Source organism: Buceros rhinoceros, unplaced genomic scaffold (assembly GCF_000710305.1).
Source record: "Buceros rhinoceros silvestris isolate BGI_N320 unplaced genomic scaffold, ASM71030v1 scaffold4534, whole genome shotgun sequence".
Classification (NCBI taxonomy): Eukaryota; Metazoa; Chordata; class Aves; order Bucerotiformes; family Bucerotidae; genus Buceros; species Buceros rhinoceros.
In genome coordinates this window covers 475-24,188 of record NW_010407512.1, presented here as the reverse complement: position 1 = coordinate 24,188, position 23,714 = coordinate 475, and the positions used below count along the sequence as shown (strand labels likewise).

Genomic DNA, 23,714 nt, shown 5'->3' with positions numbered 1-23,714 from the left:
AAAGAGTGTCAATGTTTTTCCTCATCACATCAACTACACTGACAATACTTTTCCTAAATGTTTGTGTCTTCTTTCTTTGCTAGTTCTTGCCCTGCCTCCCAGTTGATTTGGGAGCTACGCACTCATATGTCTGAAATTTTGCTTTTCTCCCTAGAGGACTACAAAGTTAAATTCTCCACTAGCATGTAGTCTGGCAGTCTTAACTGAGCTCATCAATTTTTTTTTCTATATAGATACTCCCAAGATAACAAAAAGGAAGGGAACAAAGAAGGAATTTATTGGCTGAGGAAACACAAGAAATGTCAAGCTATCCAAAAGTCAGTGAACAGCTGAGCAAAAGCCCTGGATCAGCATAAAAGTCTGGAGGAAATGCACAAGAACCTGAAACGAAATGGGTCAGTATCCTATTCTGCACAGAAATAACAATTTGCTCTACTACCTTGGCATCATCAGATAATTCTTTGGAAGGCATTGAGTCTAAGAATGTTCCTAGCCTAGCTTTTTTTGACTGTCCTAGCCATTCCACTTTCACTTAGATTTCTTGACAATTCCACACTACTTCCATACAGAAGAGTTTCCTTTAGATTGACAGTTTTAGAAACTAATTTGTACAAGCAAGCCAACGGAAATGTATAATTTGATAAAGGACACATAAGACAAGGTTTTCTAAAAATGTGAATGCTGGTTCTCTGCTTACGGTCTAGTAGTAAAGCTTTGCTAATGGATCCATAACTTGCCAGCAATAGGATTTTTTTGCCCAGCATTCAGAATCCAGAGAATTACCAGAGTTATTTAAAGGATGAAACAGTTATTGAGAATTCCTTATTCCTGGTCAGCTACAGTCAGAGAGAACCTGTACTAGACAGCAACTTTCCCATTTCAGGCAAAATATGAGAGGAGAACAAAGGAATACAGAAAGGAACTGGAAGAAATGCAGCTTCTAGTCAAGAACGGACCATACCTCTTTGAAGAGTTCACCGAAGTAACTGTTCAAAGTTCCAGAGTGTTTCTGGGTGACAGGACACATTGTCTTTCATTTAAGATAGGCATTAAGAAATCTAATCTCAAGTTAATTCACAGATAATAAGGTGCAAATGGTTGCATAGTCTTTTGACTATGTTCAAAATAACACATGGGAAGGCTATCCAAGTCTAATATAAATTCTTTTCCACCACTTGAAAAAAACCACTCAAACCTATTTCCTGGTTGTAGAGCTTTCCTACTACATATTGCAGTCAAAATACATCGTCTGATGAAAATCAAGGTCTTATGACACTGGAAACTATATGAATATTCTGCAGTGAATATCACAGCCTACAGCATAGACATTTTAAACTTTTTTCTTAAAACCCTCACCAGTTGACTACTTGGTTTTGTACCTCTAGTGCTACTAGAGAATCACTAGTAATTGTTACGTTGCTATACCACCTGCAAGCTCTGCTGTCTGGGGTTGCATTCAGCACACCTCACCCACCAAACAGAACCAGCTGCAAATCTGTATTGCATGTGAGCTGTAGATACAATCTTCACTATCTAAAAAGTATCTTTCTCTGGGTTTTCTCTTTCTGTTTTGTCTCCTTGCAGGTATGATACCTGGTTAGAGACATAAGTGACAATACATTGACAATATGCTGATTTAAGTTATCTCAATAGAAAGTACCCTTCCGGATCAGACTTTCTGTTCAGATGAGCGATTAATGGAGGAAAAGAACACAATTATATAATAAATATTAGTAACAACCTGTTTGCCAGTTGGTAAGAATTCACCAGAATTGATAGCATTCACTCACTTTGAGACAAGATTTCTGTCCTTCCACATAGAACACCTTAATCTTTAGGAACTGGCTAGTCCTCTGGAAAACCATCACCTCAGACTACATTAATCTGCAAGGTTTATTTGGAGGCAGTGAGGATATAGTATCCAGGATGCTTGGTTTTCAGTGTTACGAAGATGAGCTGATATTTCACAGGTGCTGTCCTTTTACTGAACTCCACTGTCATTAGTGCTTACAAATTACAAGCGAACATGCTTCCAGAATCACTCACAACCCTATTTTTTGCATATATTCTCAATCTGAGTGTCAGAGTCAGAACTCAAAGGTATGCTAATCTGGTAAGACTGGAGTAGCGTAGAAGCAGCAGAGCAGAAGGAAGAGAACAGAAGCAGGAAAAAGTGAGCTCTGGTTTTGAGAGATGTGAGACATTGCCCTAGTATGCAGTTTTGGTACCGTACTGTATGAATTACAAACATTTTAGATGGGTGCTTTGCTGCCTTCTTGTTCTCATTAGGAGTCTCAGCCATGAACTTTAAAACTTGAAAGTTATGGGGAAGCCCCAATTCTACATGCTTACTGTTTTAAGTTTTGCTTTCATAGCACGATGCTTGTGAAGGAGCAGAGTGTTGCTACAGACATACCCTCCAGCAGGTTGGGCTAAGTGAAGAATTTGTAAGGAAAAAGGGAAAAGATTCCACTGACTTGCTGGATGAAGAATCTGACATTCACAGATAGATAATAAAAAAAAGGCTCTTTGGCCTTTGACTAAAATATTTTCTTTGTTACAGTTTGTATCACAGAATCATCTGGTTGGAAGAGACTTTTAAGATCATTGGTCCAACCATTCACCCTGCACTGCCAGGGTCTCTAAACCACGTCCCTCAGCCCCACATCTACACATCTTTCAAACACTTCCAGGGATGGGGGCTCCACGACCTCCCTGTTCTAATGCTTCACAATCTTCTCTGTAAAGGTTTTCCTGATACCTAACCTAGATCTCCCCTGGCTATTCCCTCTTGTCCTGTCACGTGTCACATGGGAGAAGAGACCAACCCCCAGCTCTCTAAAACGTCCTTTCAGGTAGCTGTAGGGAACAGTAAGGTCTCTCCTCAGCCTCCTTTTCTCAAGGCTAAACAACCCAGTTTCCTCAGCTGCTGCTCATAAGACTTGCTTTCCAGACCCTTCACTAGTTTTGTTGCCCTTCTCTGAACACGCTGCAGCACCTCAATGTCTTTGAAGTGAGAGGCCCAAAACTGGACACAGCACTCAAGGTGTGGTCTCACCAGTGCTGAGTACAGGGGGACAATCAATCCCCTGCTCCTGCTGGCCACGCTATTTCTTGTACAAGCCAGGATGCTGTTGGCCTTCTTGGCCACCTGGGCACACTGCTGGCTCATACTCAATCGGTTGTTGACCAGGCAAAATTAAATCAACTTCACTTCTTTTATTAGAGCATTATGACTTCCCCATCTTAACTTCTATGACTTCACTCTATTTCTTATGCATGGGGCAAAGCAGCAAGTAAGCACCGCAAACCATTTCTGGTATTAGACAATCATTATTTCTGCAGAGCAACCAAGTGTTGCGGTGAAAAGGATGACTATACTGTACAGGAAGAAGAACCTCAAGGAACTGAGTGGAAAGGAAATGGCAACATAAAATCTAACAGAAGAATCCACTGATCATATCTTGATTTTAATTCAAAATTCTCCAGTTTAATCCTCAGGAACTTCATGGTTTAGGTTGACACCTAAGAATTGCTCTGGAGTAAGTGACATTTGAGAACTTAGTAAAGAAAAAAATACCAACTCTCGTTTAGAGCGTGTCTTGTTCAACTCAGCAAACCCTGCAGTCTCCCTTAGTCTTCACAAGTGTTCCTTGTATGAGCCATTTCCTTTTTTTTTAACAGGCAACAAAACAAGTTAAAAAGCTTGAAGCACCACTGTCTTTGGATAAAGGTAAATATGAAAGATTGAAGAGGTGCATCCTCTACTATCAGCTGCTTGTGTTCACACTACAGAAGCAGACAGTTCAGTGTTTCAGTGTGCTAAACCTTGATTTACACATACATGTGCTGGAATGCTTTTCAACAAGGTACTTCTAAAAAAACAAATAGCAGGATTTTACCTACCTTGGGCGAATACTCAAGAGGGAAATCCTTCTCTGGTGTTAACTCTTCATTCACTCATTACCAGCTTTGCTCCTTTCTCCCATTAGGAAGAAGCAATAGTCTTTCTATATTAATAAATCTCCCATATTTCATTATTTGAAACTGTTCTAACATCTTACCAATTTAGGTCATTAATTTGGCCCAAAACCCAGCCAAAATTATGGAGGTTGTAATTAAACAATGCGTCACATTGGATTGCTGTTGTCCTAATTCTACTATTACTGTGATATCAAAGACGGACTTTGGTGGAAGAAAGATTAGGTATTACCTGTCAGCATGTTGCACTCAAATGCCTGCCACATCTTGAATGCTATAGTTCAAGGTTAGTGGTCTTCCTTGACCTAAGTAAATATTGTTAGTGATAACAATCTCAAAAATACAAACCCTTACCATCTGGAATGTTTTTCTGAGAATTATGATATCAAAGCTCTTTGAGAATAAAAGATTGTTAAATGGCTTTTTAAATGTTTCTCCATTGTCCAATTTTTTTATCAATCATCTTTTCCTCACTTTTTACATAGAGGCTGTGTCTCTTCATCTTCATCGCCTCAATCCATTTCTCCTTAACAAAATCTCATCATCAAATCAGAAGTACAGTTTCTGTAAGAGTACCATATTAGATAAAGATATAAACCTGAGATAATGACATTTTTAATCATAACAAAGTGCTAGAACCAAGAATTTGTGGTCCCTGGGTTTCAGGCTGCTTTGTTGTACTTTCAGAGATCAATACATAGTTGAATACATTGAGTTGCAGCAGTCCTCCTTACTGGCCCAAACAATCTCCACACTGAGAAGAGGCTTAAGCACCTGGAAGGGTTCAAGGAAGCCTGTTACCACTGTACCACTTCCTATATAGGTTTAATTGTATAGGACACACAAAGACTGTTATTTCTCCTGAATCCTCTGGAAAAAAAGGAGTGATGTAATCATTGTCACCATGCCTTGTCACATTGAAAGAGGAAGAATGATTTCCTCCATGCTGCAAGTCTGTGGTCTAAAGTCCATTTGGCTTGTATGGATATACCTGGAGCAGGCAGAGTGAAATTTTAATACATACATTTTAAGGGATATCTACTAAAATTCCTTGCAAATTTCCATTGAGCATGCTGGAAAAAGAAATTTCTAAGCATGTGAAGCGTAACTTAAAACCTTAACAAAGGGTGAACATATAATAGGAAAATAAAGAATTTCAACTTTTGCTCTGGATTTTTGCATTTTATGAAAATATTTTGTTATTTTTAGTTAAAAGAATTACAGCCTTTTCAGCTAATCTATAAAAATACTGTACTAAAGAAGACTTCTTACTGGAGCATCTCCCATCAGCTGATGAGATGGTAACCAAACCACAACAGATCCTGATTCATAGGTACCTGGTGGAGCTTCTGCAAGAACATCCAAATTATTATACCTTTACCAACAGCAGCACTACCTTTACATTCACCCAGGGAGCAATATAAACTCAAAGCATTCTCTTCGCATAGGAGCTATTACTGGTGCAGAGTATCTCAGCAAAACTCTGCATTCTTTACAATGCAAATTTTGAAGAAAGTCTTTAAGTTAACAAAAATGGAAAGCATCTACATGGTAGACTCATTTAGAAAGCTTCATACACCAAAGACACTTTGGAGGAAAAAGTGACTGGGAAAAGCAGGAAAAGAACACAGCAAATGTAATTAAATGGTATCAAGTAGTACATTTATTTCAGATAGTAAATCAGCTTCTGACAGCAATATTTATTAGAATATAGTCTCTGAAGGATGGAAGGAAGGCCAGTTGCGCAACATACTGAATGTTTATACAGTGCCTAGCACAATGAGTTCCTGTTCCTTAACTGAGGCTCCTAGATGCTCCAGCAAAACAAACATGTTAGGCTTTAGGAGAATGGACTGCATAAACAGTTCTGAAATAGTGTTCTACAACATGGGCTAAATGACACCTAAGTAGCAGACTTCACCTTTTAAGCTCTGCAAGAGAGAAACTTGGTCAGGTAGGTCTTCTCCAACTCCAGTTTTATGATTCACTCTCCATCTACCCACACTCTCTGTGCATAGTTAAAGCAATGTTCACTCATCTCACTGCAACGTGGTGAGCCTCTAGGAGGAATGACCGATCCCACTTCAGTCACCACATATAAGAGGGCGGAAAAAAGAGCAGCTGGTCTCACTCTCCTCTACTCCAATTATAGACTCAGTGTCTGGCAAGTGCAGAGACTCAACACCAAGGCTGGGCTGAGAGTTCATGGAGATGAGATTCTTACTATGCACTGTAGATTCTTCCAGCAAACTGCTGCCCATCAATGACTCTATTGTGAAAAACAAGGATAAACCAAAATTCTCATGATGTAACAATACTGCAATATGAGATACAACCCCTGCCCCCTTCAAGTCACATAGACTTCTTTCCTAGACACCTACTTTATCTGTTCCTGTCCTTTGGGTATCCAGTGCTTCGATGGATGATAGTGCCTATATTTATTGTTTTGAGCTTTAGTATGGCAGGATCTTATGCAGGCTTGGGTTATCTCTTTACATAATTCACATTGCATAAAAAAACCCCAGGCTGCTTACAACAAGAATACATAACAAAGGGCACAAATTCAATGTAAAAAAGAGATTCATGTTAATTTTGAAAACAATAAACCTATTTGCTTCTTGACCACAATACAGAAATACACCTTTGTCTTCTATCGTAGCAAAGGGGATGCTGAGCAATCTATCCTCATCTCCAAGAGGAACAGTCTTTTTTATTCCTTACTGGCTTGTGGTCTCATATTTTCAGGACAAACATCTTCCCTTTTCTTTGACTATGCACTAATTCTTTCCTGCACTTCTTCCCCGCAGAGAGTGGCCTCTTTTCCTTACCTGGCTGTTCTCGATCTCTGCTGCCAGATGTTCCAATTCGGGAATGGTGTTTCCTCATATGCACGTTCCTGCTACCACTCTGGGAAAATGTCTTCCCACAAATTTGGCACTGATGGGGCTTCACTCCTTGGAATAGAAGGGGGAAAAAATATCCCAAGAATTACCGAATGAGGAATAAAGACCTCATCAACCAAGAAACTGATAATACTGTTTTGAAATGGCTTTTGACACCACTGATGCTAATTATCAGTGTGTGGCAGTATGGTCCCCTGTCACTCAAAGCCCACTTGAGACCTGAAGCGATTTGTCTCTCTCCACTCTCCTTCTGCTCCCTAGGCCACAAACCAGCCCAGGGTAGGAAGTTCAGGCATGGATTATAAAAGACAGTAAACCAGAACACTAAGGCACCTTCTTGGTGTGCTGGGCCTGCTTTCCCAGCCTTGCACTGCGCTCCCTATCATTTATGGCATATAACCTGGTCCATCTGTACTTGAATCAAGGCCAGCAATACTAAACATTAGAAACCAACAGTTTCTGGGCCTGCGCAACTGGCAGAAAATACCAGAGTATCTTGACATCCAAGGTGGGCTAGACTGTGAAAATACCTGACAGAAGTCAATCACCTCCGACACTATTTACAGTGATCTAAAGCGAGACCCTTTGAGCTCTCCTGGATGGCAGCGGGCTGCACCCGGCATCTCCCCTGAGTCGGGACACCTTCAGGTACAAACTGCAAAAAGGCCAGGACGAAGTCAGGCTTCTCCAGACTCAATAATCGTCCATTGAGCTTGCTGGAGCATCGCGAGTACTTGCGCTCAGCTCACAATGGAAGTTGTAACTACAGGCTGACCTCTCTTTGGTTCGCCTCACTGACACGACTGGGGGTGGGTACGTCTGTGTTTTGTGATTGTGTCTATGCACACGCACATACATACATGTAAAGGATATCCTGCAGTAAGTTAGTGTGACTCTTGTCATCATCGAATCTGTAACTAAGTCACTATTCGGTTTTAACATATTCAACCGGGTCACCAGTTAATTTTAAACTAGTTAGATTAAGCGCCACTGCAAAATCAACCCTTTGATTTACCCCTCACTATTAACAAATTACAGATTGCTGCCTAATCACAACCGTGTCAATATTTTCTCCTGCAAGATACTGAAAAACCAAAGGAGAAATACTCCTGTTTTCTGGAAAGCAACAAGCTTCTAGAACACAAGAGGTTTAGATATCAGTATCGCCAGCTGTTGGAAAAAAGTCTGAAGAGTAACATAAAGACCTCAAGTCTGATTTATGAGATGGAACAAGTTATTTGGAATCTCTTACTCAGTAACATAGAAATATTTTATGTCCCAGACCTAGAATAAAATCACCAAAAGCAAGGAAGCAGAGGCAAGGAGGGTGTCTCTTGCCATCACACATCAGCATCTGGTTTATATTACTGAGCTGTGACCAGATGATGACTTGTCACTGTGAAAGGATTTCCATTTTACAGAGCAGTTTATTGTTTTCACAATACAACAAGTATGATGCCTTTACATGTGACTCAAGGAGCATGGAAGTCATGGAGACAGGCCTTCCCAACTTTCAGGTAGATTCAAAAGTTACTACCCCAATAAAATCTCCCCTTCCCCAAACATGCCATATTCATCATGTGCTGATGATATTTAAGATACATCAATGAAAACAGAAGGTAGAAGCTTTGATGTGAAATACATTTCCATCTAATGTCCAAGTAGAAGTAATAAAGGAAAATCCTTCCATAAAGGAAAACCCTACCTATGGCAGAAACCCACTCATGAGAGATTTCAGAGTTGAGTGGCTTTTGTTAATATATAGAGGTGCTAGATTCTCTTTTTTACATAAGAAAGTGGAAACTATGAAATAGATATCCAACTTCAAGACATTTTAGAAGCAATTTAGAAAATAAATGTTAAAAATGTAATTTGAATTTATAAATGTAAAATTTAGAAACAGAAACAACATAAAATATTAAAGTTTACAGGCTGCAGGCACCACAAAGGAAGCCATGAAACAGTATGACCAGAAGTCCTGTAGAAACCAAAGGTTTTTTCTTAAGGGAATCAAATCAAAATCCTACAATAAAGATCTTTTCTCAGATAGCTCACAGAATGTCACATGAAGACTTTTACCTGAGTGGACAACCAAATGTTTCCGAAGGCTGGAGTATTCGGCAAAGGAGCGACCACATCCCTGTGCCTCACACAGAAAGGGTTTTTCCCCTACAAGGAAAAAGTAAGTTCTTAGATTTTGGGATCATAATGTGATCTGATTTTCCAAGTCCCTGAGAACAGCCTGGCGATGTCTATCCCATTCTCCCTTTTGGCCTTACATGCAATGAAGTTCAGTGGAAATTACATACATTCCTAAGACTTTTAAAGCATTCTCTTAATCAGCTCCAAGAGGAAACACTGGCATTCCTTCTGAAATATACTTAGATCATCATTCACTGAAAGTGAAGCAAGGGTCCACTGTTTCTAATATAAACATAAACATATAAACACACAAAAAGTAATATAGAAGTACCTGGACTATGATATATCTTCTATATGCAGTTCTTAACAACTAGCTCTCCACGCACTCGCAGGATCCTGTTCCCTTTCTGACTCTCACTGCCAAAAATTCCACTAAGTGTATCTCCCTTCATGTCAGATTCTATAGTTTATTTCAAATCAGGCTGCACTTGCTGAAATCCCATGAGAGATGTGTCAGTCATTTATATTTATGTGTGGAGGAACAGTAATTCAAGGCACAATTTGTTCTTATATTCTGATGGAAATCTGTTATTTTTTTATATCTTCACACTCTTTTTGTATTTGTCTAAATGATGGTAAATTAGGAGGTGACTACACTAATGCAATGCAATATAATTAATCCTCTTAATAAAGCCTTAAAACTAGAAGTAACTTTTGCCTGCAACATCCCACTAAAGAACACAGTGTACAATATTTAACATTACGGTTTCAAATCTTTAACTAGACTAGTGTATCAGAGTAACAGCAAGTCCATGGGAGATTAAGTGAGCTATTTTAGCTATTTTATTGTCTAACATACACACAGTTCTTTCAGAGTAAACATGTTTTTAAAGTTGTTTCTACTGTGATTTTGCCTTTAGAATCCCTCTCCACACAGCTTCTCTGCTTCTTAACTACTATAGCATTCAACGCATCTGAGCAAAAAGGATCACCACAGCACGTTCTGATTGGTGTTAGAAAGCTGAAATACCTAGCAGATTGTCAAGCACTGATCGTACCTTCTGGCTAATTACAAATATTTAAAATTTAGAAAGAAGGAAGAAAAACTACCATTAGACAAAAGTAATAGCACACAGTTCCAGCTGAAAGAAACCTTAGATCTGTTTACATCTGTAGTTTATAACACCTTTGGTCTGATCAAAATCTTAATTGCACATTATCAATTTGCAATTAAGGAAATTATTATTTACTTCTCCTGAAGCTACTACTCTGTCAGTTGCAGAACACTCATTCTGTCATGGAGGATTCTGCATGTGTCAGCTGGGCCTATGAACTTTATCTGCACCTTGGCTGGCAGCTATAAATGCAAAACAAAATTGCAAAGACTACGGCTGCTGTTACTACACATTCAAAAGTTTATTATTAGTATGTATTTTTAACTGCATCCCAAGATCTGCCCCAAACCATGTGTTCTAGCTAGACTGCAATTTTTAAAAAATGGCAACCTTTTTTCATCTGTATCTAGAAACCATATACCATACGGTAGTGTTTAAGTAAGGCAGCAGATGTAAACAGCTGCCGGTGGCCCACATAATCTGCAATTTTATTTTATTAGAGAGGCCTTGTGTTTCCAGGGTTGTCAAGGTTATTTTGAAATGTCAACCAACTGTAATGCAATGCTACCTTCCTAGGTGATGCTTCCTTCCCTCTAACAATATTCTGAGAGGCTTTAACTGGGACAATTAAGTTGTGTGATAACCATGAGCCTTAAAAAAGCAAACGAACAAACCCACGAATATTCACTATGAACTTTGCTAACTATTAAATTGCTGATCATTTCAGCAGTAATTTCTGTGGTTCTCTCAGACAACTTTTTAGGATAGAAACACCTAAAGCACTTTATGCAGTTGTCAAGACTGTGGCTGCTACACCAGCTTCTAAAAATATTTACAAGACAGGACCAAATTCTCCAGAGGAGACAGCATAAACAAACCATGTATAAAACACAGCACTATGAAATGAATGTTCTTGTTTTATTTAATATAAAAAGCTGAGCATGAGTTAAGAGAACATAGGCTCCAGCATACGGTAACAGTCTGAATTAGCATTAGCACAAAGCAGTTTGCATACCAAAACACCTTCTTCTAACTAAGTGCCTTTTTCTGTTAGACTTTGTGACTATGTTTTTCCTACTCATTCTGCTGTATTCCTCTCTTCCCTAAATTTCACAAATGTAGTCATTCTACAAGCAGAGGAGGTAACACAAGCTAGTCAGATCCAGCCAGATCTCAGTACAGTTATGACTGTGTCCACTAGGACTCTCTACTGGGAAAGTAACTAAGCTATTGTGCCTTTCAGGAATTTAAAATAGCTTATTTATAAAAAACAATTAGAGCAGGCGTGTTGATTAACTATTCCCTTGGGAACAGTCTTGATTCTCCCAAAACATAAACCCCTCCCTTTGTCAAACAACTTGAGGAGAGAAGGGAGTCTTCAGAGCATGGAGCTGAGCAGAGAACAGCGTCATCATACAGTGTTTGAAGGGTGAAACCTGTGTGAAATTATACAGGATAGTAAAGGGGTAAGTAGTTGATTAATTTGACCTATAGATAAATGTGAAGAGATAGAAAAGGGACATTAATGAAAAGCAGAGATAAACAACATAATACTCTCAAAAATTTGAGGACAGAGAAGTTGTCTATTCCTCATTAAGACCCCACCTCTGCAGACCACAAATAGATGAGGTCTGAAACACACCAGTGTGAATTCGTAGGTGGTTCTTCAGATTTCCAGCTGTTGTGAACTGTTTTCCACAGCCCAGCTCTGGGCACACAAAGGGTTTTTCACCATTGTGAGTTCTCATGTGCACCTTCAGCCTCTGCAAGACGTAGAAACTCTTTCCACAGCCCTCTGCTGGGCAGATGAAGGAGCGGTCGTTCCTGGAAAGCAACAAAATAGCTGTTTCATTACCAGCTGCTGTAATGTATTTTTCACGAACACTTGACTTCTTTTTTTGATTAAATAAAAAGCAGAAACATTTAAATCAAAATTAGTTATATCAGAAAATGGAGAGACTCAAAGTGAGTGGTCTTAATTAGTCCAAAGGAACTAGAGTCTGGGTGGTCCACTGGATGAATTTTTTCAGGTAATATCTTTTAATCATATTACCTTTCCTATTCCCTACTCAGCATGATTTAGTAAAGCAGTGCAAAAGATTATATAGGAACGTTGTGGAGTCACTAGAGGATCAAAAGAGACTGTATGTGTACATATAACGTGCAATTACTGCTAGGCCTGTCTCAGAGCAAGATGGTAGGCTCATGTCTGTTGGAGCCCTCGGTTTTTAAGCTTCTAATCTACAATTTAACTTAGATACAGCCAAATTCTTATCTAAAAAAGATTAGGGTCATTTGTTAGAGCAAGCAACTTTGTTCAAGGATATATAGAAGAATGATAGCATTTTACAAGTTCTAGTGTTCACTGCACCACAGAAGTGATAGTGATGATCTTTATGGTGCACCTGTTAAAATAAAAAATATTCTAAGCCAAATACTAATGAGGGCCTGGCAAAAATAATCTAAATCTGGTCAGAGTGTTTCAACATAAATGACCTAAAGCAAGCAACAGGTCTAGTACTTCTAAGACTAATACCAGGCCTCCACAACTTGACAATGTCAAAAACTAACACCATCCCAAATGCAGAGTACAGTTTTTCAAAGTCATGACAACATGGAGCTTTATTCTGCTCACCGGTGCGTTTTCAGATGATACTTGAAGTGAGCTGGCCACACAAATGTCCGATTGCAGCCCTCAACTGTGCATTTCAGCTTCCTTTCCACGCGAGAAAAATGAGGAATGGGGCTAGAATCTTTCAGCTGGCCATCTCCTGAGCAAAGATGAACATTTTCACCTGGAAGAAAAAGCCCACCAAAATATGAAAAAGATACAGATCACTAAAATGTGTCAAATTTAATAGATAAACAGCATTCTGTATGATACAGGACTTTAAAGCAGGTACATGCCTGGCTACTAATTCTTTACCATGCTGCTGTCTAGCCTATAACAAGGATCAGACATGTATTTGCAAACCTTACCAGGCCCATAAACTATTCCCAACAACCTAACTTTATCAGATCAGCTGCTACCAGATGAGGCTTATCACAAGAAGAACAGAAAGCCAGTGCATCAAAAATTGTAAAAATCAGTATCAACCAACCAATTTTAAGTATAAACCAGGGTAATCCTTTTTCAAAACATCTTAGCAAAAAAAAAATACTGCATTTGTTTGCAATTATTTATTTAAATAATTAAGTCACAAAACATGTGACTTAATCCAATTATGTATTCTCCAAAAAGCTGATCTCCAAACCCAGTGGAGCTAAGAAGAAAGTACAAATTACAGTATGCATTAAAAAGACACCTGAAAGTGAAAATGGAAGTTGAAATACAAGCAGCTGCAGTCAGAAAGAAGAAATTCTTTACATGTACCAGAGAACAGGCAGACTACAATGGAACTGTTCATTCCACTGAAGTTCATCCCCTGAAAAAAACTGAGGAGCCTATTTATATTGCAGAAAAAATACATCATTGTTCTGTATAATTCTGTCTCTGATGATTTGAAGAGATCAGAAGAGATGAAAAGCAAGAGAGAGTGAAAGAGAGGAAGAAACAAGCTGAAACTAGGGGCCTTGTATGGAACATTCAACGTCTGATAGAGAATCGGAATTTCCTACCATTATTGCTTGCTTTGGCATTCTTAGCAAGCTGTGCCCGAGTGGCAGCAATTAAACTGTCATGGGCCAATTCTTGCACTCGTAGGAACCATGGGGTACTGCTGTCTGTGCTCTCATGACAGACAAAGTCATTCCCAGAATCTTCTGCTTCATCTTGAACAAACACCAAGTGCTCCGCTGGAGACCCCAGCCCTAGAAAAGAATACAACCTCGTGAAACAGAAGGATAATGTAACAGAAGGAAACTTCTTTTCCTTCCCAGAGGCTAGTGTTCATGGCATAAATGCAGTAGCTGCACTGAAAAGGTCTTCATTGGCTTCTGCATTGTAGAAAGCTGTTGATCATTAACTGCTCCTGAAATATCCAAAAATGCCCAGCAAATTTTGTGATCTTTCCCCTTCATAAGCAGCAGGGACAGAGTTGTACTTTTATCTCCTGCATTCTATTGTCTAAGACATATCCAGCCAGACAACAAACAGAAGGAGAATTACCTGCTCTTGTTAGGTTGAGAAGAATAAATGAAGTGCTGTCACTGGGCTGGAGGTCTTGAAGTAAACTGGAAGTCTCTGGAGCTGACAGAAGTTCAGATGGTTTCTGTACATTCTGTGCCCTTGTTTCTTCTCCATCAGGGCCCACATTTACCTGAAGACTTCTCAAGACAGCAGAGGAAACATCTTTGGAAGAATTAGTGTGACTTGGAGAAGCGAGATCTCTTTCATCATCTAGTGAAGGAAGTGAAAACAGAGTAAATAAAAGTATAAATACACTATGACTAAAAGATACCTATGAAATTATTTTTCTAGGAAAACAATTAGAACCTGTGAGATGTGGGAGGAGGAAGGAAATGTCTAACTAGTCAGACTTCACTGTTAAATGAGAAAAGTTTCGGTCACCCTTCTGAGCTTGTTCCTCCATCCCTGGAATGCCTTATCAGCAAGAAGCAGTGGGCCACAATGGCGTAGTAAAGACAGTTGTATGAAGGGCGTGCTCGCAAAGGTCTGCCACATAGATTTTTACCTGGCAACATGAGTCTGTTGCATTCTGAGGGCTCAGTAACAGGAAGGAGAGAAAGACAGGTGATGTCTTTTGGTTCGGATTCCACCAGCCCTTGTCCCAGTGGAATAGAAGTATTCTGAACAAACTGAACCAGCAGCTGAAAAGACACTGAGGATTAGATCAAGAGCAACACAAATAATTTAAAAAGGTACTAAACCCAGACCGTTACCCCCTGTTGTCTTGTAGGAGACATTTAATATAATCCCATGAATATACATCAAAGTAAATGGAAGCTTTTCAATTTTCAATTTACAGTAATGACAAAGAAGGAATTTTTTGTATTGTCATCTCTGAATTCATATTCATTCTTACTTCTTTAACATACAATAAACATGGATCATTGCAGACTACTCTGAAGGCTACTTAGGCTATATTCCTTTTTAATTAGTCTTTTACCAAGATAAATTTTACCAATATATGCCATATTTTAAGGCGCATATTCTTTTTTAATCTTTTACCACTTGAATACTTTACTACGATCTAACCTTCCAAGTAAATGTTTTCCATACTCAGACTTCAGTACAGGTTTTTTTTAAATAATTGTCTTTAAATACTTAACTGAAAGGAAGTTGGCCTTTTTCAACAAAAAATGCAAGCAAAAGTCTAGTTGCAAAGATGTCTAGCTGATGGATATTCAAAATAGGCAGATAATGACAGAGGAAGAAGGTTGGGGTGACAAGGGGGAGAATACAGACAGTCTTAACTATCCAAGTCAGTTGCTCCTAAGACCATCAAAGAGGGACAAATAAAGCCATTGTCCTTGGTGTGAATTCAACCACTAAGGGGATTCAACCAAAGAAACCCTCTTCAGAATACTATGCAAACTAAGGGGGACTATTGCATAAAGAGCCTGTTAGGCCTCTCCTACATCAGGATGAAGTCATTAAATCAAAGAAACTGCAAAGAAAACTTAATACTTCAGGCTCTTATTTCTCTATGCTTATTTCATCTCAGGAAAACAACAGGAGTACTGATGCCTCCTCCATTTTACCTCAAAGATTTACTGCTGTCAGAGCCCCAAAGCCTTAACTGCCCTGAGGGGTCTCACCCGAGTCTCCACTCATATATCCTCTGCCCAACAGCTCCCTTTAAATCTAGGGTTCTATTTAAGCTGAGCCTGTGACCCTTAGTCTCTTCCTGAGCTGTCTTACAGTTTTACCTATCTCAAGCCCTGCCTCCTGGATGGACCTCAGAATTCTACTGCATCAGTGTCCCCAGCCCCATCTCCTGCTACTCCTGACTGGGTGCTCTGGATAGACCCACTTTGCCTTGTCCAGGGTTGTGGATGGACCCTGTTTCCCTTATCAAAAGATAAGGGTTAACAAAGAAAGATTCCAGGTTTCAAAACCAGGTGGGCTTATGGAGTTGATGAGTGGGAGGGGGCAGGGTGGGGTGCGTGATGACCAGATGACATATCAGGTCTAGGCAGTGCTGACCTAATCTTAAAGACAAAGACATCAGGAGCCTTGAGATAAGAGAATGGTAAATTTCTAATTTGATATGCAAAGTTAGGAGTGACGAGTGACTGTAGATTCTCCTTTGTTGTTATGTTGTATATAAGACTTGGCTTATTTCTTAAAAGGCATGCTAGCACCCTGTTATGTGCAAAACTAGAATAAAACAAATATCTGGACTCTGTGTATAGATTGGTTTTTGCACACCAGGTAAAGAACCCAGATTTGGGACAACAGCACCAGTCTCTGCCTGCTATGCTCAGATGCTGCAATATTGTGCCCTAGTCAGTGAGGGCACCACCTCAGCTAGGATTACCCTTGGCTCCCAGCTCACAATCCCTTAGGAGCGGCTTGCCATCACTGACAATTATGGAGGTAAAAATTAAGTCTTGAAGTCATTCAGATAGAAATATGCCACTTGAACTAGGCCACAAGCCAGACTGCAGTTTTAAAAGTTAACATTTTTTCCTCTCAGGTAGATTTTAAGATTATCCAGGTGCCGCAGTCAGAACAGGAAGTACAGTTATGTTGTCAAAAAAATAAATGGGCAATAAGGGACAGTCCCTCCTCCAAGGCCATGTGTTCTAATTTAAGATTAAAAAACATGAGAAAGAAGGGTAAAAATAAGAGAAGAGAGTTAGGAAAAACAGAGCAAGGCAACCAGAAGAAAGAAGTTTGGACTCAAAAATGTGAGCAGCAAGATAGTTCTAAATTACTGGATTGTCTTTCATTTAAAAGCTGTTTATGATTCCTACTGCTGCCTACTCCACCATGTTTTACGGACTCTTCTAATTTTATACAAAAAGTGTTAGATCAAGCCTTCCTCCTCCAACAGGAAAGCTATACTTCAAACCCTCCACTTCCACACAGCAACGCTAAGCCACTAGGGAAAAGCAAAATGCAGCAGCCACCAGCAGATGCTCAGAAGACATCCTTTTAATTTTTTCTGTAAAAGTAATAACAAGCTAGTACAGAGAACTAAAATGCAGCAAAGGAAACTGAAGTAAACAAAAGGACATGAATCATGCTCATTATTAAAATGTGAAAGAAAACCCCCTAACCCTTCCCAGAAACTAAAGCAAATCAATTACCAACTCTACATCAAATAATTCAGAGAAAATAAAAATTTTCATGTGGCAGTTTTATCTTGACAGCTAAGTAATTTCATAAACTTCTCTTCCTGCTTAAAGTCATTTAATACCTTTTGACAACTACTGCAACTGGAATATGGGAAAAAACTTTATTCTATTAACTCATTAAGTTTCTTTTAATTTGGTTTTGCAGTTGAAAGCAAATAAGAAAGGGTAAGGGTATCTGGTAATTGGCTATTCAGCATAAAAGACAGACTAGGAACAGGAGAGGTGATATATTAAATGCACAGATACACAAACTCTAACAAACTGCAGATAAGAGAGAGTAACAAAGATAACAGTCCTGGAACACAGGAACAACTTCAGTGTGACTCTGAAGAAATTCAACAAGAAACTTTGTAAAAAATAATAATGGTATTGTCATGGGTTACCAGAACAGATCTCACAGGCAAGAGCAAACTTTTTATGGGATATGGGGGAAATTCTAGGACCAGTTAAAACTTAAGATGTCTTAAGAAGAGGCTGTGGGAATGTAAAATACTTATGGATGTTTAGGGTAACAATCAAAGCTGGGGGAAGGGAAGGATCAAGATGGATAGGAGAGGAACAAACATGGGGAACAGGAAGGGGGTGTGGGATAGTATGTGTCAACCACATGTTAGCAGGCTGCAGGTCAGTATTGCTGCTCTGCCTCATCGCTGTAGCCTATTCTGTTGTCTTCTCAAGTGCTGTTTGCTCCTAAGTAGTTTCCAAGCACATTCATCCAGCTAACTTAACCAGTCTGTGAATAGGAGGAAATCACAATCTGGAAACTCAAGATCCTGGCCAGAGGCTGGACTAAAAAGCCAAAGGCCTGGAGATGGATACTGGAAGGACTCAGGATTAGAGCAGAGACTGGACAGATGCATGACTGCAAGTATGCATGTCAGCTGAGCGAGGGCACACGTGTGATATGCTAGCAAATTTCAAGCCTGGTTACTTGATGAGTAGGAACAGAATCAGGCCATTTGTGATCTTCCTGTTCCAAGTGAATGCCATTTGTCTTTGCGTGTGCCTGTAAATTACTGTCCTACCATGTGTTAGTGTTTACAGCCATACAGGTCTGTACTGTCTATGTGTGCATGGGCACACATTTGCAGTTCGGGCTCAGCCTCGCTTCTGTGTGCATGTGAGAATAGAACAGTGGTCTCTGTCTGAACGATCATGATGGGAGGAATCTCCTGGATGTTACAGTTCATTAGATCTCATAACCACATACTATCTTGCATCACAAACATAATCCAGATGGGCTGTAAGTGTTCCAGAAATGGTGAATACAGAATCCCTATGTAAGGAGTGGACTGATCCTTCTGCAAATATAGCCAAAGTACTAGAATTTGTAACCAAGCAGTCAGAATATCTTGGGGCACCTGAATAGGAATAGTTAGGGAAACTAAATACACAAAATATTAACAGAACACAAAAGGAATAAGAGATATGAGGTGGCTTTATAGCCAAGATGTCCCTTGGAATTTGAAAAAATGTTGACATTAATTGCAAAACGATACCCTCAGCTTAGAGATTCAAACTATGGGCCAGATGTGAGTCATACAGAGAGAATCTGTAAGCCTTAGAGGGTCAAAATAGGCAAAGTTCAGCTGCATCTTGCTGTGCGGAATTTTTGAGGTTTTTTGGCTTTGTCATACCACCTTCTCGAATACACCCTCTGTTTACTCCTTCTGCTGAAACACCACATCACTATGAACATCTCGTAAGTAATGCAGGCAGTGTATGTACTAAAAATTTAAAATATTTCTTGGCTCTAAACAAACAATTGTCATCCCTACTGGTCAACAAGAGACAGGATGATCCCAGGGACTATTTCCATAAGCAGGGCAGAATGCTTGTATTACCAAGAAGCTTGCATAATGTCCCTGACCCAAGAGATGGGAGGAACAACAAAAAATATGTTTAAAGAACTGCAAATCCCTCCTGGAGATCCTTAAAACAAACCAACAAACAAACAAAGAGCACTACAAAACCAAATGAAAATGTGGCCATCCGAGATGGTTTAGGTTGAAGTTTATGTCCCGCAACTGAACCCTTTCATCAGGTGATTCAAAAGCCAGGAAGTGTCAGGCCTTGTTTGAGGTGGGGGTGGCTGGGAGGCACAGGGAAGGAAGGTTCTCCAGTACTAAGGTTCAGATCTATCCTCCCAGTGGAGAGCTAGACTAGATTTCCGGAGCAAATCTGGACCATGTTCTTAATTGATACTGTTTTGGTTCTAAATGCAACCAGCAAACCTCTACATAATAGAGAGGACAAAAGAACATTTAGCAGAGGGGAAGGGGTAAAGCGGAAAGGAAGGGTTGGAGCTGAAGGGTGTGGAGGGCAGGGGACTTTTAGCCAGAAACTGGCATGCCCCCTTCCCATACAACCTCTGGGGAATTAATTGATTCACAGGAGTCTCTCCTTGTGAGCCACTGATGAGGAAAGAAAGGAGAGGCTAAAACACCTCCCTCCACTCCCTTTCCAACAGTCAGTTAAATTTATAGATCAGAGCTGTAGTTCACTTGATTGTCCTAGAGCTTCTCCGAGAGGAGAAAGCTTCCTGCAGTGGACCAGTGCCACGGAGGTGGTTGGAAATACTTGCAATTTTAACAAATCACCCTGAAGGCTTAAAGCATGCAAAATGCAGATCTTACCAGTTTCCTGAGGAATGCTTGTAATACAGCTCTGGGGTCAGGGAGTCCACAAGGAAAAGCAGATCCACTTGCCCACACAGACTGGCCCCAAGCAGCTTTGTACCTTCCTATGAAAGGCACCTCTACTCAAGTATTAAACATTTACTGGCATGCTGGTGACTTCTTTAGGGATAAAACTAATAGCAAAAAGCTTAGGCAATCCATCCATAGTGCTTTGATTAATATTATCTAGATGTTACACAAATCAGTTAGCTCTTAGTTAATACCTTTCTCACATGGTAGGGATATGAAAGAACAAGAATGGTTACAAGAATTATGGTGCCATGGCTCACCAGAGGATATAAAATCATGATTGACTCTCAGAGATTCTCAAACAGCAGTTGAAGTAAGGTGTAAAAAGGGTATCTACTGATTCACATCAAAGGAGTAGAAAATAGTACTAAACACTCAACTTTCAAAATCAGAACCAGAAAGAAGATGTGTATAGATTAGCAATCCACAATGCAAATGAACCCAAATTTGTAGCATAAAACAGCCTTGATCAAGACTGAGGAACATAGTTTAGAAGACAGCATCTATAGAAAGGATGCCCTCTGCAATCACAATAGCTTTCATGCATCATGCCTGTTCCTACCGGAGAATAGCCTAATCTTCTGGTCTTGCTGGGAAGGAGAGTAACTCTGCTGTGAGGAAATAGTCCTATTATGTAAATATGCCTAATTAGCAAACTCAAGTTGAGAAAAGACAAGGCCCACTTACCACTCCTATTTGAGGAACAAGGGGACAAGCATTTCAACTATCCTGGTTCCTATCAGAAATAACCTATGGGAATCCACCCACTCACAGACTGAAGAAAAAAAGTCCCCCACTTTATCATTCATAACTGTGAGAAAATTTGAGAGAAGTTATATCAACCACAAGGCAAGAGAAATAAACTCCTTGCAGCCCATGCTGAAACTACTCAGCTACTTTTACGGCTACTTTTCCTGAATGGAAGGGTTTTGGCTGCTCCATTAAGAAACAAGTACCTTACCATATCGTCTGGGCCGTGATGAATTACCAGAATGTAATCATCATTCTTTTAGACCACCAATTTAAGATACCTGAAAAGCATATCTGTCCCTGAAAATGGACAGAAACAGAAGACTCCATAAAAAAAATTCGATCTAAATTTGCAAACTTCCCCAAAAGGTACTTCATAGACCAGCTTCTCTGCTCTAGGACCTTAGCCTTCTGAATAAACAAAGCTGAGAACCAGAAAAGCCAGGACACAAAGCAATACAGTCCTCCGCACTTTTAAGTGGGGGAACATATGGATAGCTGGCTAATGGCTATTCAGCCTAAAATGCAAAGGCAAGAGAGGCAATACACTGAACACACTGACACAACTGTGTTGAGTGAAACAAACTGCAGACTGTTTTATCTAGCAAATTATAGGCAAGAGTAACAAAGACCAGAACTCCTCAGACAGTGATCAATGGGCCACTGAAGTGAATCTTGAAGAGGTTCAACCAGAACTTTTGTAACTGGTAAGAAACCAGAATTGTCTTGGGTTATCTGAACAGGTCTCATAGGAAAGAGCAAACTTATTATCTGATGTAACAGAGACTGCAGAATGTGTAAAACTTATTATGTGATGTTTAGGTAGAGGATCAAAGCAGGAATCAAGTGGGTAAGTGGAGAAATCACCATGAGTAATGGTGAAAGAAGAGATTCCAAATGTGTCTTCACTGGCTGCTGGTGAGTACATTGCTTTGTCTAATCACTGTAGTCCTTTCTATCTACTTACTAAACATATTCCTAAATATTCTATCCATGAGTGAGTGCACTGCTAGTGAACTTCTAGTTGACTAATGTGTGAGGACAAGGCAATCACAGTCTAGAAAAAACAGATTCCAGCCAGACACTGGCTAAAAAGTCCTGGACACAGATACCAGAAAGACTTTAGGCCTGGCAAAAACCAGAAATATCTGTGAAGGTGAGTATGCATGAGAGTATAGATATATTCCACTAACAAACTTTAGTGTGGTTCACGCTGTTTGTGTTCGCCTCTTAAAGGTACTATACCTGTGTATGTGTTAATCTGTTTGTGGCCAGCTGTGTGTGCACCACGTGCACTCGTGTGCAACACATATATCACTGCAATTCATGTTCAACCACGCTACCAGCTGATCTTGGGAATTGTCCAGCAGACTCACATCAAAGAATCCCCTACGTGCTGCTGCCTACCACTTCTGCCAATTGCTTAATAGAAACACGAGCATTTTAGCAGAACTGGCTGATGCTAATAGAATAATCCAGACTCCCCCAAAACAAGTAAAGTCAATTTAGTTTAAGGGAAGGTAGTAGTCAATACAGTAATTCATTTAATTCTTGTAACAAAAAGTACATTATAATAGTAAAAAAAATAATGTACTGAGAGCAGGCAAGAATGTTGGCTGACCCTTGAAAGGCGGGAAATAAACCTGCAACATACTTTAAGCTTTTACTGCTCAAATCAAAACATGGAAGCATTAGAAGATGCCACTGAAAACACTTTGAGAATTAAGATCTAAGCAGCAAACTGAGTAAGCTCAACGAAGTTTTTCTAAGTGTTGCCCATAAATGTTCCTGGGAACCAAACCCACTTCATAATTGCTCACCTCAGGTTTGGATTCTAACTCATCCGATAACATTGATTCAAGTGTCCGACTCCTGCAGCTGTCCTCAGTAAGGCACAGATTTTTTTTCTTTTTTTTTCTTTACTTCAGAGAGAACAACGCTTCCTGCTTATTCTCATATTTTTGTAAGTGTAAAACAGTGTGGTGGTCTTTCTGCAAGAAGCTGTGTCGCACAAATATTCAGTTTAACCTAAAACAACAACAAATGGAATATAAAGAGATAGGAACCAAAAAACGAGAGCAAAGTAAAAAGAAGTGAGCAGATGTTGCATGTAACTGTAAAATATACTTCAAAGTACGCACAAAGTACATTTACCAAGGTTCCTGCATTTCTGTTACCAAGTCAGCAAAACAGTATTCTAACATTATTAATTATTATTATAATTACTATAAATCATTAATTTTCAAAAGCTATTTATCACATTTTCTTCGCAATAGCTCATTTTCAAAGAAAAATTGAATTGTTTTCCTGTAAACTTATGGAACTGAACATCACATAGACCATGCAAGAAACAAGGAGGCTAAATTCCCAGCCTGCAAAACAGTGGAATTATCCAAGTTGTTCATGAAAGGCAACCATATACAAACAACCTGTCACCAGGAAACCTGGTTTTCCTTTCTGCTAAGATGCTACTCTTCTGATTCTGTGAAACATCTTCATGAACACAGGTTGCTTAGAAGCATATAAATACCCATACAGTGTTTCTTCTTGGGCTACAAGGGAAAATGTGAACAAGTTTGTATCTATTTTTGCCTCCTGGGAATGCACTCAGATACTAGCAAAGAAAGTGAAGAGAGAAGAAAGCGAACAACCTACAGTTCTTCCTCTCCCCCACTGCCATCACAATTACAAATCTATTGAATATATTAAAAAATGAGAATCCTGGATCAGCTAAAAAGAGAACCTACGAGTCTTCCTTTAGTACTCCTGATACCGAGCAATGCGGTACAAGAAACCCATACAGGAGCTTCACCTTCTGCCACGAAGGGACAAGACAAGAAACCCATACA

General features: G+C 39.6%; 2 protein-coding genes across 2 annotated transcripts in view; one reads left to right on the top strand and one right to left on the bottom strand.

Annotated features, from left to right (window-relative positions):
• Positions 1-3,434, top strand: part of FAM161B (family with sequence similarity 161, member B) — a 9,027-nt gene extending 5,593 nt beyond the window's left edge. The window contains 5 exon segments of the mRNA XM_010134477.1: positions 234-399; positions 884-982; positions 2,376-2,503; positions 3,343-3,402; positions 3,404-3,434. Of these exon segments, the coding sequence (XP_010132779.1) occupies positions 234-399; positions 884-982; positions 2,376-2,503; positions 3,343-3,402; positions 3,404-3,434 (484 nt within the window).
• A 2,182-nt stretch (positions 3,435-5,616) lies between these two features.
• Positions 5,617-22,895, bottom strand: ZNF410 (zinc finger protein 410). Its single transcript, XM_010134476.1, has 9 exons — positions 22,686-22,895; positions 14,776-14,911; positions 14,250-14,480; positions 13,760-13,951; positions 12,777-12,936; positions 11,784-11,965; positions 8,964-9,053; positions 6,810-6,935; positions 5,617-6,250 (listed from the first exon to the last, which is right to left on the bottom strand). Exons 1-9 carry the CDS (start codon positions 22,716-22,718, stop codon positions 6,066-6,068), a joined length of 1,335 nt encoding a protein of 444 aa, XP_010132778.1. The 5' UTR covers positions 22,719-22,895; the 3' UTR covers positions 5,617-6,065.
• Positions 22,896-23,714: the final 819 nt, after the last annotated feature.

What these genes read in the sequence shown, in the direction of transcription:
- ZNF410 (XM_010134476.1), bottom strand. Translation starts at nt 22,718, where the DNA reads ATGTTATCGGATGAGTTAGAATCCAAACCTGAG. An exon ending in AGTTAGAATCCAAACCTGAG is followed by an intron (nt 14,912 to 22,685) that starts GTGAGCAATTAT and finishes GTGTCTTTTCAG; the next exon opens with CTGCTGGTTCAGTTTGTTCA. An exon ending in CAACAGACTCATGTTGCCAG is followed by an intron (nt 14,481 to 14,775) that starts GTAAAAATCTAT and finishes TTCCTTCACTAG; the next exon opens with ATGATGAAAGAGATCTCGCT.